The following is a 15,635-nucleotide window of genomic DNA, read 5'->3' as shown; positions in this document are numbered from 1 at the left end:
CAGTGCCAATTGATGATTCCCCACATGACACACACAAAACGTTTACTGGTTAAAAAAAAAATTAAAAAATGACAGCGGTACACTTGTTGTGTTGTTCGTGAACATTTTGTTCGAAAGAACAGCTTTTTGGAGAAAGAACTGAAATGAACTAGTTTATGAAATGATTTTTTTCATTTAGCTTTGCCGCCGCCCACTGGCGTGAGGCGAGAGAGTCGGCTGGGAGTGTTTGACAGAACGGCTGAACTGTTCTGTCAAACACTCCTGAATTTTCAATGAATGACCAGCCAGAGTATAGGGCTTGACTTCAATAAAGGTATTCCTGTTTGATTTTCGATTCACCAGCATTGCCATTTACTTTAGCTAATGAAGAATATGCATCGAGTGTCAGGAAGAGGCGTTCAGGTCGGGGAGGGACTTAAGTGATTAAGTAATTCGTGCAATGAAGTGGTGTACAGAACTGAAAAGTGATTAGTTCAGTGGAGGGACTAAAATGAACTGGTGTACTGAAGAACTCAAGGGTATTTGTTCATTGAACTTATTCGCGATGCGTTAGACACGAGTGATTAGTTTGTTGAACTTCATAGGAACGATGTTTGTGCAAGGAAGGCAGTGAACATACTAGAGAGATTTTAACCGCAAGCCCTGACGTCCTCACAGAGATCGGTTGAACAAACTGCTGCCAGTGAAAGCTAACGTTGACCTAACCTAATGTGGAGTCAGTCTAGCACAAGAAAACAAGCACAGAACCATTGGTTTGAGTCTACCTCATCGTTTGGAGGACCAGGGTTCAAATCTTGGCCCTGCTTGTGTGGCGTTTGCATGTTCTTCCCGTGCCTGCGTAGGTTTCTCCCACAACCCAAAAACCTACATTGATTGAAGACTATAAAATGGCCGTGGTGTGATTGTGGGTGTGAATAGTTTATGAATAGTGTAAGTGTAATTAGTTAATATTATGCACTGTGACTGGCTGGCAACCAGTTCAGGGTGTATACTGTGTCCTGGCCAAAGATGGGTTAGGCTCTAGAGTCCTCTATTAATGCAGGTTTTGGGAGGAAACCAGACCATGGCACATAGAAACAACTGTGACACTCAAAATCACACCTAAGGGCAATTTAGAGTCTCAATTAAGTGCATATTTTTGGGATGTGGGATGACGCGGGAAGTGCACTGGCGGGACCGGGATTTGAACCCCGGTGCTCTGAACTGTGAGGCAGACACTAACCAGTCGGCCCACTGACTACAGCAGATATTGTCAATATTCATGCAGTAGCTAAATTCGTCAAACTTGTTTTCAGTATCCCTTGATAACAGGTTTCACATAGTTCAGCAGCTTGAGGGCGGTCCTTATTTTACACCCCCCCCCATCCAGCCATCAATTTTCTGAGCCGCTTATCCTTACAAGGGTGACAGGAGTGCTGGAGCTTAGCCCCACTATCTTTTACATGTATCCTTTATTTAACTAGGTAACAAATTGAAAGATAAAATGTCTTTTTCACAAGCCAAGAGGCATAATAAATGATCCAGGAAGCAGAAATTGTAGAGTACACTACACATGACAACAATTATAGCATAAATAAAAATGAAGACGTCATCGTAAACATTAAAATGTGGTTAATGGCATCTGATTTAAAAAAAAAAAAAGACAAATGCTTGCAAGTACATCGCTTTTTTAGTCAAATTTGGCAGGGGGTTAATGAGGCTTTATCTATGTGCCAAATGTTCAATATTTTTAAGTGCAATTTTTGCAAACAGAGCCAGAGTCCGATTTAATTACATTTTTTTGTATCCAAGATATTAATTTTTCTACATTATAATGCCAATGTTCAATGTCTATTCAGATTTAAATTTACCATGAGAGTTCTTTAAAAGGATGTACTTGAATTATTATGTTCTATAATATTATATAAGTGGCATCATTTATCATGAAACGTATCATTTTGGGGGAAATGTCCTAAAAAAGGCAGCACAGTGGGGCAACTGCTTAAAGCGTTCACCTCACAGTTCTGAGGACCGGGGTTCAAATCCCGGCCCTGCCTGTTTGGAGTTTGCATGTCCTCACGGGGCCCTGCGTGGGTTTTCTCCAGGCACTCAGTTTTCCTCCCACATCCCAAAAACATGCTATAATTAGAGACTCTAAATTTCCCTTAGCTGTGATTGAGTCCGCGATTGTTGTCTGTTTCCATGTGCACTGTGATTGGCTGGCAACCAGTACCCCACCTCCTGCCCGATTATAGCTGGGATAGGTGAGCACTCCTGCAACCTTTGTGAGGATCAGCGGTTCAGAAAATGGATGGATGTCCTAAAAATATTGCCATAGTGGCAGGATGAAAAATATATTGCAAGAAAAAAAAAAGAAACATAAAAACACTGCACATTTTGTACAAATAATCTGCAATGCAGCAGGACCACAAAGCAACACACATACAGTAATGATTACTGTAGCTGTACTATAAATTCCAGCGAATCATTGTTCCAAGGTTTCCAGGCACGTATGCTGGGACTCACATAATCTCAAGTGTAAAATAATGTATCCATCCATCCACCCATCCATCCATTTTTTGAGCCACTTATCCTCAAAAAGGTCATGAGATTGCTGGAGCCTATCCTAGCTGTCATCGGATAGGACCCAGGGTACACCCTGAACAGGTTGCCAGCCAATTCCAGGGCACATGGAGACATACAACAAGATAATTATCTGGAAAATTAAGAAGCCGACAATACATTTGTGCATTTTAAAGTCATCCGTGCAAATCCTCGTGTGTGATGAAAAGACGACAAGCTGCTTGTCAAATACAGGTGCTATCTACAAACATGGTAAACCAAAGAGTTGCTCATTGAGTCAACGGTCAAATCAGTTTACATGCCATGTTGTCATGCCCTCACAAAGAATTTGGAGTATAACAAGACCCTATCAATAGGATCTTTCACACAGGCCTCCCTTGCCAGCATTTCACGTGAACCATGAAGTCTAAATCCAGACCAAGACACATATGAAGACTGTCACAAATTAAGGATTGTGTTCATTCATAATAGCATGATGAGGGTGGCCCTGCATGCTGAAGACAGTATAGACCAATTTATCACCATGATAATAACTGTACCATATTAAGAGTAAAAAAAAAAAAAAAAAAAAGGCTTTTGGGGGGGGGGGAATGGGTCCCACTCATTTAGTTTGCTATAGAAAGAACTTGCAGCTAGCAATACAAACATGGAATGTGGGCATATTTTCTCAAACGGGGCCAAACTTTGCATCAGATTCAGTATTATGTACTATGACTTCAATGCAACATACGCTGGTGGAACGGTAGAAGACTGGCTCACAGTTCTGTGGTCTAGGGTTCAAATCCCAGCTACCAGGCCAAACAGTGAGTTGAAGATAAAAGTGAAGATGAGGGGTGTTGCAGCCTGACAGAACACAATACAATGATGGGATCTCGTGTCCAGGTATGTTTGGAAAGCAGGTAGATGCAAAAGAATAAGAACATCCATCCATCCATTTTCTTCACCACGTTTATCCTCCCGAGGGTCGCGGGAGTGCTGGAGCCAATCCCAGCTGTCAACGGGCAGGAGGGAGGGTACACCCTGAACTGGTTGCCATATTTTTGATGAAAATACAACTTCAGTGTGTCAAGTCAGTCAAGGAGTAAAATCGACAAGGCATTCTAGGGAAATCCTCAATGGCCCAGCTATGAAAGACATGTAGAAACAAATATCCATGAATGAGTTGTGCAAAGTATGAACTACATGAGTGACGACAGGCTTTGGGGAGCAAATCCTGTTTTCTCTGATGTGAAGAGCATGGCTGAGTCATTAGCTGTGAAAGTTCAGTTTGAGTGACTTGTTACCCACAAGAACGCACACACACATTCACAACACTGCTGCACTGTGTTACTTTTGTTCATATTCTAATTAAAAACAACAAAAAAGATACAATCTAAAGTGTGGACATAAAAACACACCAAGACCCCTCCCCCCTCCAGGTGAAGTGTGTTTGTACTCTTGCCAGCACCTGCTGTCAGTTTCCCCTTACAGCTACGCCACTTAAACAACGAGCCAATTGGGTTCATATAAATAATAAATGCAATGTTGACTGAAAGCTGTTATAACAGGGCTGTGCATACAGTGAGTGGGTGAAGGGTAGGTAAGAGGCTTTGGCAGAGTGTCTGGACCAAACAAAAGAAGATAAACTCCATAATTATTGGCAGCCAGTTGTAATATGTGTCATGAAAACAGGCAGCAAAACTTAGTAAAGTTGGCTACACCTCAGGATCTATCTATCAAGAGTGACCTTCAGTACATATACTAATGTGGTTGATAGAGAGAAAATACAAATGGTTAACTATTATGATAATATGTCAGACTCAGCACAAAATGTACATGAAGCGTGGTAACCCAAAGGAAATAGGACCCTGACAAAAGCAAGAACCCTTTGGAAACATGGGTGAAGTGGATTGGAAATAGTTCCTCTGTATATCAGTGGAAGGGTCCAGCATAGAATTGTATGTAATATAAATAGTATGATTTAAAAACTGCGCAAACAGAAGAATTTGTCCATTTGTAGTTGGAGAAATGGGGGGGGGGGGGCAGGCAAGTCTCAACATGTTCAAAACAAGCTGTGTGATGGTATTCGCCCAGTGCTAAACTAAAGCTTACTGTGGGTTCACAAAGATACCCGCTGCAAATAGTTTGATTTGATTACAATATTAGATGATTGTCGAATCTTTGTGAGTGAACGAGACCATTCACCTTATAAATGCAAGTTGTGGTTCCAACACAAGAGAACACACCACACTTGTTTTCACTGCTCATCTTCGGAGCAGAAAGTGACTGCATACCGAGGTGATTTGAGTGTAACTGCAGTAAAAGCTGTTTTGACTGCAATACTGACACAGGAATACCAAAACCCCAACACTATTCAAGAGCACATTTGTTGTACTAGCAGAAGTATTCAATGTAATAGAAGAACTTCAATCGCATGAGGGCAGAGAGAGCCTGCCATGCAAACACAAACGGTGAATAGGCTGGCACACAAGCTTGACTTCCTTGCACGAGACGTCACTCGCCATATCACCTGTATTTGCACTTACACCATTTGTGCCACCTAAGATTGGAAGATTTATTCGCAGAGCTGAAGCAGAACACTTCACAGGCCAATGATCTTAGGACACACCACAGCCCAAAAACGCTTGCAGTTCTCACAAAGAAGTGATCGTCTCGATTTGCATTGCACATTTAATATTAGAGTGAAAGGGAAACTGACGGAACAAAGTTTGAGAGAGAAATCAGGGAAAGCAATGAGTTGCTTATGAATGCAAATATATTCTTTTACAGGTGGTTTATACTGCAGTCCCTGATAGTGTTTCATGCAGCCTACACCAAACTTTTACAAATTATCACCTGAATACCATCTTTAGCTCCTGAGGAACATGTATTTCTGATGAAAATCTAATGGACCAGCTATCCATTTCATAAAACTAATGGCATTATTAACCATTGACTGTCTTCCCATAGGCTGGAGTTGTTGAGGCTTTAAGACTGGAGAAAACCAGTCTGTGTGAGAAATAGGCCACAGCGGTAGCTTTTGTGTGGGTGGGGGTTGTCCACAGATTTAACGAAGGTGATCCCTCTTGGTCACCTCTCTCCAGGGGGAATCCTCTTTCAGCACTTCCCCTGAACTGTAAAGACCATTTTCTATAGAAAGGTAACATGTTATCTGCAGTCAATGTAACAATATGTTTATTGTAAGTGCTAAACGGCCTGGTGCCTGGAAATATGTTGATGGCAAAAGGTTGACTTCATTTTAAGTGACGTCAAGAAAATAATGACTTTCAAGTTAAGTCTTAATATACTCGTATAAATCAAGCAATTGAACAGGTTCCGCATCTTGGTCAAATTGGAAAATCGAATCAGTATTAACCATCTATATTATGTCTTTAGTGGTGCTTATACATTTTATCCAACTCTCAAACCCCCCTTGTGGTTTTAAGACAATGGCAGCCAATGTCACAATAAAGGCCTCTTTATATTCACACCTGGGTGACCACGCTATGTCACGGCGAGTCTCCTGCGCCTAATTTGCCTTTATACTCAAGCACAGACGGTGCCCGCAGTTTTGAGCATGAGCTGCCGCTCCAAGTCAGCAGTGTCGCTATGGCTGGTATTGGATTGGACGCCACCAGGTGGGGTTTCTTCAGCACATTTCGGTCATTTTAAGTAGCCATTTTTACTTCCCTTTCCATAACAAGGAACAAAGCAACAATAATGGTGACCAAGGAACAGTGTCTGAAACAAATGGACCTAAATGACCACATGATAGATTTAGTTATTCTGCAAAGTTGATAAAGGCAGCAGCAGTGTCGGTCATATGTGGACCCGGGAGGAACGGCGAGTATGTCATACCTTCATGCAACTAAAATGGACCAATCACGCGAGATGAGTACTGTGGCTTTCTCCACGCAGCAAAATCATGTAGAATAAAAAACTGGACTCCGCACTCGGCATCCATCATTGGTTCCGCCATGGTCAACAGGCTTTGACTTTTGGTCAGGGCAATGAGTATGGTAAACATACACACATTGTTATGGAAAACGATGAGATAAATATATCATAATTAATTATGAAGGTTAAGCTGAAACACACATACCGGTTAAAAGACACGTCTTTGCGACAGCCTGCACGGTTTTGACAGCCAACAGTGCAACAAAAAAGCTAAACCTAACGTATTCCAATTCAATTTGATATTATGTTTCACAACGTACAATTGTAAGGATGTCAAAGGACGTCAACTTTGATGTGAAATAGTACCCAAAGCAATGTTTTGCCCTGACCAGAAGTTGAAGCCGAATTACCACGTGAAAGGGGCCTGTGCGAAGTCCAGTTTTTATTCTACGTCATTGGCGCAGCAACTTTTTTGACGCGTGCGCATCAAGCTACACAGCGGTGCTGCACGGGGCAATGCATAAGTCAAGTGATGCTATGTGGGCGTTGTCGACCATGTGAGTCGAAAGTCGCCTTCAGGGTGAAGAGCCTGCTCAAAATCTACTTGCAGTCCTGTTAAAACTCATTAACTTCCACCCAGTTAACATGGATATTTGATTTCTAAAGCTTTCAATGACAGTGAACTTAAGCAGAGACAGATAATTATCTTAATCAGTGATTGCCCACACTCTAGTTTCATTTTTAATTGAATAAGCTTCTGGGGGTTGCCAACGGGGAGGCTATTTTGAATGTTTTGCACAAACTATTAAAAGAGTACAGCATACTTGCTACGTTTGTCACCTCAATGAAGACCTAATTACTGCTTCAGCACTTTGATGTTAGTTAAGAAGCAAGAAAAAGAAACCCACACCTTTGTGAACACCGTGACTGATGGGATGCAAATTTCTTGATGCGTATTCATCCATATTTCATTATGTCATACACAACTGGCTGTCATAAAACAAGACATATTTATGTCAATATCTCGAGTCAAACCAGTCTAGTCAGCTGGTGTAGATATCAGGTCATTGGGGTTACTGGATGGAACTGCATGATCAAAGTCGGCAACTTGATGATTTAGTTATGACTTATGTCCAATTCATCTGTTAAAAATAAACGGTTAGTATTTAAGTGCAGTACAGACTGGAGAACTTCCAGTTCATCCTCATCCAGTACTTACAGTCACATGTTCAAGCGCAGTTTAAGATTGTTAAAATACTGGCGAAAAGCCAGGCATCAGTCTGTCATTGTTCAGGTTTGCATGTTTGGAATGCCTTTTCAAGATTTGGCAGGCTTACTTGCAGTGACAAACCAACCAAGGGAGAGGGAAAAGAAACTAAATGTTTGGTAAATGAGAAACTAATCAGCAGTTTCACAACCATAGAGTGGTGCTGACTCTTCACAGCTGAATATTCGATCATGTAGACTCACGACTATATATGGAAAATGGAAGTGAGACGAACTGCAGACTTTTTTTTTTTCCCCCAACGCACCCTTAAATTTGTGCAGCATATTCATGATATTTTCCATACTATTTAAGATGATTTACTAAAATTTCCATCATATCCTGATGGGTAACAAGACACATGGCACCCTGATTACGTAACATCACAGGTCCAGGTAAAAGATCAGAGGTTGTGGACAAGAAAACGTGCTTCAGGCCTTTGCGAGCCCCCAAGACAAAAGACGACAGTGTTTAAATTGAAAGCATCAATTGCCCTTTCACTGGCAATAAACATCCACCAGCCACTGCTTGATCTCCTCCAACAATGCAACTGATTAACAACTGCTTCAGTACACAAAGAGTCAGTGTCTCTTTGAGAAAACCAAAAGGCAAATGTATATGTATCAAATGTAGTAGTCCTGTGAGTTCAATTTTATTTCTTACACTGTGCATTGGTACTTTGGAGCCTGCACACGTGTCTATGCGGAGGTCCTCACCGGAAATGTTTCTAGACGAGAAAATGCCGTTTTCTGCTAGCGCAACATGAATTTGAGAAATAAAGGTTACCAAATGGTCATTTATTATTACTTGAAATATCAATTTTTCTCGTTTATTCATAATTTCATTTTGATGAAGCACAAACATGATAGTGATGTACCCTATTAATTGATGAAATTTTCAGCATAATTGTGATTATTAAAATATTTGCTACCTGGAGCCCTAGGTCATACTATGCATTAATCATCAGGAGATGACGTGCTAATGTTTGTGGCTTAAGCCATTTTGCACATCCTTGCTTGTTTCCAGCTCTAATTTACTATACCTTCAGTTTTTCACAATCTGCCAAGTTCCAGTACAGTTGTGTCCAGCTAGAGAAAATGCAGTCCATACTGGGAATGTACATCTACACCAAATTATCAGGTTCACTGAAAAGGTTAGCTGATATATTGGTTGAGAGCATTGCTTTGGTTTTGCTAGATCGGATTGTGGACTACTTGTAATGATTTCCTACAGCTAGGGAACTGCACTCTAAACAATAATAATACAATGTAGTTTATAACATTTCAATTTTATCATTTTATTGTACTTGTATGACCACAGTAACAATTTCTGATGTGTTAAAATAAAAAGCTGAATAAAACAAAGGAGCATGAATTCAAGGAGGAATAATCCAGTTTGTTCAAAGTACCATGACAAGAAAATCCCTTTTGCTTGAGCTGACCATGACAATTACTGCATGACAAAGTGTCAATTTTTTGCTTAAGAACCTGCTCACCTTGGTACGTGCTCTACATCCTAGGCTTTGGTTATTTTAAGCTTAAAAAAATATGCTCTTACAGTCTGTTCACCTTGTTTGACCCAATTTATCATGGACTGAAAATTCCTCAGTTAAAACTAACAATGACAACCACTGAGTTTGATTTTCAGGAAGTCTCGCAGCGATGAGGCCAGTGTCGACAAATACCCCATAATCATGCGCGTCCTGGCTCGGCTCTTTTCGATGAAAGTGACCCCCTCCACAATGCTTTTAAGATGCCAACCATGGATGAGCAATGGAAGACTGGCTTCAAAAGCAGACCACAACTGTGATATTAAAGACACTAACATTGTGTGCTTAGAGTTGTTTCAACTACAAAGAAAAAAAAAAATCCTTACATGTCCTAAGTCAGATCATTTGGTAGGACTACAAACAATCGTGACGACGTTTGGAGCGCATGAGACCAGTGAATATTTTCTCCCTTACCTCACATACCATGTGACAGTTCTCACCGCACATAGCTTTGCAGTGACTGGACCCAGGTTCAAAGAGGAATTCACAATAGGTGGCAAATATGCTACTGTCGTCAAAGTATTCGTACGTCAAGTGAAAGGCCTTTAAACATCGTAATGTCAGCCATGCCAGCTGGGGGAATGTCTGTACAGTGGGATGAAGAAGTACAGGAACCCAGTGGAATTTCTTACATTTCTGCATAAAGTGGTCTTCAAATGTAGTCTGAACCATCTGAATATCTATAATACAACAGTGTCTTCAAACAAATACCATTCAAACATTTCTTCCCACATTTTTATAGAGCATAGGAAAGGGAGCGAACAGGCATGTGAACCTACAGATGTAATAACCCGACCCTCCTTTGCCAAATTATGTCCAACTAAGGGTTTCTTTTGTTGCAGACCAAATTTGCATAAAAATTAGGTTGAACTTTGGACTATACCTCTTTACAAGCTTGCAGTTCAGCAAAATTCCTGGGATCTCTGGTGTGAATAACTTTCTTGAGGTAATGCCGCAACATCGCAATTGATTTGAATTCAGTACTTCGTCTGGGCCACTTCAGAACATTTATATTTGCCCTGTTGTAACACCCAACCTCTTTTGAGCTTCAACTGATGGACAGATCGCCATAGGTTCTTCTGCAATATATCTTCTTAAACATTTGAAGTGATTTTTACATTGATGATCGTAAGCTTTCCAGGCCCTGACTTGGCAAAGCATATCTATACCGTGACACTCCCTCCACTATGCTTCAGTTTGGATAAGGTTTTGCGTGCCATTTTACTCCACACAAGGCATTCTGTGTTGCTCCCAAACAACTCCACTTTAGTTTCATCTAACCACAGAATATTTTGCCAGTATGGCTGTGGAAAATCCAATTGCTTTACAGCAAATTTCCTCCTTGCTGTTCTACCATAAACCCCATTCATCTTTTATGTCATTTAAATAGATTTCAAGGATGGCAATACTACAGAGATGTTTGATCATTGATTGCCAGTCTACGACTGACACTAAGGTTTTCTTGGGGTTTTTGTTTTTGCTACCTCATTGAGAATCCTCCACAATTCTCTTGCAGTTATCTTTGGAGGATGGCCACCTCTTGAAAGAAATGCAACAGTGCTAACGTTCTCCATTTATACAAAATTTGCCTAACCATGAACTGATGCAAAAAAAAATAAAAAAAAAATTGAGGTACTTTTGTAACCTTTACCAGTTTTATCAAATCAACCATTGCTTCACCCTCTCGCAATCACACAATCAACAAAGCCTTCTAAAATAAGTGTGCCACTAGGGCCACACGCACGCGCGCGCACACACACACATTATATTGTGTGCCAATGTGTATAGCGTTTAACTGTCGTGTGTGAGTGTGTGTGTGTTTTAATCTGTGTTGCGTGCAGACACCCAGTCATGTTTTAATATTTACAACATACAATATAGAACAGACTAAATTCCGACCAAACGTGTTTACGCCACACTACACAAGTATTGATGTAAGTAATTGCTGACAGACATCACTACATGGCCACAGTTTCTGACAGGTCACTGATTTTTTTTCCTACTTGTGAGGATAAGGGGTACAGAACATGGATGGATGGTAAATATACAACGCATAGATGGACATTGGCGTTTTTTGAGTAAAGTTGCAAATGACAGCAAGCCCAGCAGGTTTGTTAATAGAGTCCAGCTAATTTGCTGCTACTAAGAGAAAAACTACATACACAGTACGAAAAAGTAGTGTCTACTAATGCGCGTAAAAGAAAGCACGTCCGACTGAAAGTGTCCCAATGATTGACAAGTGAAATGCTATGCAGTGACATTGTTGAGTGATGTCACAGTTTCTATGAAACTAGCTGCCGAATAACCACGGCTTCTAGCATATAAACGCACCTTTACAACGACTCTAAAATGTTTTAGTTAGACATAAAGGCAGACAACGTGACTAGGACTTACCTTTCATCCAGTCTACAACTTGCTTTGGCGTCCACTTGGTTATCGGCTCCATGGCTTCTTCGTGATTCGCGACAAAATGTTTTCGCGACGCAATGTGAGGAAGAGTTACGAAGAGTCACATTTCCATCATAAATTAGTTAATGTTCTTTTAGGCTGTTTGTCTTCATTTACCGAACAACTCGCATGACACGAAGAGGAACACTGTTGAAAAAATAAAACTCATCAACTCGCATGTGTGTGTGCGTGTGGTGGTGGTTGGGGTGGACCGTGCTGCGTTCATAGACAGCAGGGAAAAAAGGTAAACAACACAACGTCACTGAAGGACAGTAATGTGGCCTCTCAGCTATGCAACTACTACTATATGTAATTTTAATATTAAAGCTTTCCGTTGAGTCCTCAAAGTCAAGTGTAGTTTTTAGTAATGGTTTATTCACATATTTGAACTCGTAATGAAATTGAAATTTACGAGGTGCCGCAAATGCAAAGACGTGACGATAATTGAACTTTTCGTTCACCCGCCTGATTAGAAACTGGAGGTGTGCTCAACTTGTTCCATTTCGCAATACCGTGAATGCAGTTTCCCCCCCCCCACAGATATTCTGCAAAACGAGTTCGAAACACTTGTGATATTCCATGGTAATATTTATTTATTTATTTAAATAAAAAGACGTTTCAGTGCAATCTTGAAAAATAGTAGTTCACTAGTTCCATCTGGTGGTAGTCAACAGTCCTACAGTGAAAAAGCAAGTTTGTTCAGGCTTTAGCTTTTTTCTTTTTCTTTCTGTTTTTTTTTGCCCGTTTTCCAGGCACAAAAAGTATTTGTCTTGCAGTAGAATATTTCGAGAATGCGCTGTGGATGGGCTGCCAATACACTTTTGTTCATATCCTCGTTTATTTCCTTTGTTCTTGCTTTTGTTGATGTTTATGGATTTTTATTTGGTTGCCTTCATCCCGATTAGTGCAGGCACAGACCTTTCCCAATGAGGTATTATTTATTGCTTCTCTTAAATCCGTTTAATAAGCACCCAAGTGTTTGGCCTGTCTTGCACCTGATGGATTTAACCAATGTAGCAATTTTTTTTTTTGGGGGGGGCAGCAAAATTATATTTCTGGGTTTAAATAAATAAAAATAGTTCTCTTTATCTGTGATTCTACTCATCGGAAGGCATGCTTCACAATTTGGGAATTGGATGCATGTCTAACAAGGTCAGTAGTTGATTATACTATATATTTTTTCTTTATAAGAGTGAAAAGTCAGTAGGATTTACAAACTTTCAAGTAACACTGCATGTAAGGTGTGTGTTTTCCCTCCTTTCTATCATCTAATTCAGCAGATACAGTACAACTGTACAGTCCAGTGAAAGTCAGAAGGAGCTACATTGTGTCTTTGTGGATCTAGATCAAGAGAAAGCCTACCAAGAGAGGAAATGTGGTACTGCATGCGGAGGTTTGGTGTGGCAGAGAAATATGTAAGAAAATTACAGGACATGTACGAGGGCAGCAGAACAGTGGTGAGGTGTGCCGTAGGCGTAACAGAAGAATTTAAGGTGAAGGTGGGATTGCATCAGGGATCAGTTCTGAGCCCCTTTCTGTTTGCGGTAGTAATGGATAGACTGACGGATGAGGTTAGACTGGAATCCCCTTGGACTATGACGTTCGCAGACGATATTGTGATCTGCAGTGAAAGCAGGGAACAGGCCGAGGAACAATTAAAAAGATGGAGGCACGCACTGTAAAGTACAGGAAAGAAGATTTGCCAAAGTAAAACTAAATATATGTGTGTGAATGACAAGGGTGGAGGGGAAAGAGTGAGGCTACAGGGAGAAGAGATAACGAAGGTGAATGACTTCAAATACTTGGGTCAAGCAATCGTGAGTGTGGTAAGACAGTGAAGAAACGGGTTCAAGCAAGTTGGAACAGCTGGCGGAAGGTGTCTGGTGTGTTATGTGACAGAAGAGTTTCTACTAGGATGAAGGGCAAAGTTTATAAAACGGCGGTGAGGCCGGCTATGATGTACAGATTAGAGATGGTAGCACTGAAGAGACAACAAGAAGCAGAAGTGGGGGTAGCAGAAATGAAGATGTTGAGGTTCTTGCTCGGAGTGAGCAGGTTGGATAGGATTAGAAATTAGCTAATTAGAGGGACAGCCAAAGTTGGATGTTTTGGAGACAAGGTTAGTGAGCAGACTTAGATGGTTTGGACATGTTCAGAGGGGAGAGAGTGAGTATATTGGTAGAAGGGTGCTGAGGATGGAGCAGCCAGGCAAAAGAGTGAGAGGAAGACCAAACAGAAGGTTGATGGATGTTGTGAGGGAAAACATGATTTCAGTGGGTGTTAGAGAGGAAGATGCACAAGATAGGCTTAGCTGGAAAAAGATGACACACTGTGGTGACCCCGAACGGGACAAGCCGAAAGGAAAAGAAGAAGACAGTACAATTGTTAAAAGCTATCCAGCTGCTTGTGCAGGACCTCCTGGTAAAGGCCTGAATATCCTGTATCTTTTGTACTTAAACACACGCTATCAGAACTTTTGACTGACTTTGGTGTGGACAAAGTGGGTTTAGTTCCCACTCAGTGATAGAGTGAATATGAGTGTGAATGGTTTTTTGTCGATCAGCTGGTAAAGCGTTAGCCTCAAAGTTCTGAGGGCGTTTGCATGTTCTCCCCATGCCTGCGTGGGTTTTCTCCGGGCACTCCGGTTTCCTCCCACATCCCAGAAACATGCAACATTAATTGGACATTCTAAATTGCTCCTGGGTGTGATTGAGTGCGGCTGTTTGTCTCAATGTGCCCTGCAATTGGCTGGCAACCAGTTCAGGGTGTACCCCGCCTCCTGCCGATTGACAGCTGGGACAGGCTCCAGCACTCCCGTGACCCTCGTAAGGTTAAGCAGTAAAGAAAATAGATGGATGGATGGTTTTGTGTCTATATGTGCCCTATATGTGACTGCCAAGTGACTGGTTCAGGATGTAGTCCGCCTTTCACCAAGAGTCAGCTGGGATAGGTTCAAACGTGACCCGAGAACCTTGTGGTGATAAGCAGTAGGGAAAATGGATGGATAATAATAATAATACCATATGTCTGAATAACATGGTGTAGCCCAAAATGAGCAGAAGGATGTTGAGTTAATCGCCTGTAAATACTATGGTGATAGAATGTAGCATAAAATCATAAAGTACAGTGTATTAAGTGTCACAAAAGAGGCATTCTCAATTTTCATTGGAGTAGGCTGGTTTGAAGGGATTTGGACGGAGTAGAATTCAGGGAAGGGCCATCCTAATATGATTTAGGCACTGAAGGGACTATTGTTGACGTGAGGTATGGAGTCTGCCGTAAAAGAAAGGGAAAATCTGAGCACCAGATGAAAAATGGGAAGACTATTGGCTTTTGATGCTGGAAAATATACTGTAACATAATGAAACCACAGAAAAAGTCCCTCAGACAAAAGGTCACGTAAAGACATTACGATTAGACAATTCTGCATGAACTTCCTTGTATTGTGATGATATATTGATCTGACTCATGATACACTAAGTAGAGTGCTGATATTTATCATTACATTAAATCAAGATCAGACTAATAATTATAAAAGCAGCTAAAGGCAAGCAAATGAAGTACACTAGCACAGGATGCTATTCAGTTTGCAACTTAAGAAGGCAGGATATGGAGGGCTAAAGATGCCGTTAAAATACACATCCTCATACACATCAAAAGACAAAAACTAAAACTCAAATTAATATGTGTGTCCTTCAGGGCTGCTTGACGTCGCATGACTAAAAAAGTAATTGGTGCCACACAAGACTAAAAAGTACTTGAGTACTTCACTACTTTTCAAAAGAGTTGAGAAAATTCAAATGTAAATTGAATTTCAGCCTCAAAAGTATGATAAAGTACTTACATATGGTAATAGATTTGCTTTCACAATATGATGTGCCATTCTGCTTGTGATTTGTGGGCTCAAACTCACATAAACCAGAATGAGTCCATGTC

At 40.9% G+C, this 15,635-nt stretch overlaps 1 protein-coding gene across 1 annotated transcript in view; it reads right to left on the bottom strand.

Moving 5' to 3' along the window:
- LOC133512884 (connector enhancer of kinase suppressor of ras 3-like) overlaps positions 1 to 11,962 on the bottom strand; it is a 56,353-nt gene extending 44,391 nt beyond the window's left edge. Inside the window, exon 1 of the mRNA XM_061842933.1 lies at positions 11,646 to 11,962. Within this exon, the coding sequence (XP_061698917.1) occupies positions 11,646 to 11,697 (52 nt within the window). The 5' untranslated portion in view covers positions 11,698 to 11,962. The remainder of the gene's footprint in view (positions 1 to 11,645) is intronic.
- Positions 11,963 to 15,635: the final 3,673 nt, after the last annotated feature.

This window comes from Syngnathoides biaculeatus, chromosome 15, assembly GCF_019802595.1.
Source record: "Syngnathoides biaculeatus isolate LvHL_M chromosome 15, ASM1980259v1, whole genome shotgun sequence".
NCBI classification, from domain to species: Eukaryota; Metazoa; Chordata; class Actinopteri; order Syngnathiformes; family Syngnathidae; genus Syngnathoides; species Syngnathoides biaculeatus.
This window is presented reverse-complemented; position numbering and strand designations above follow the sequence as displayed.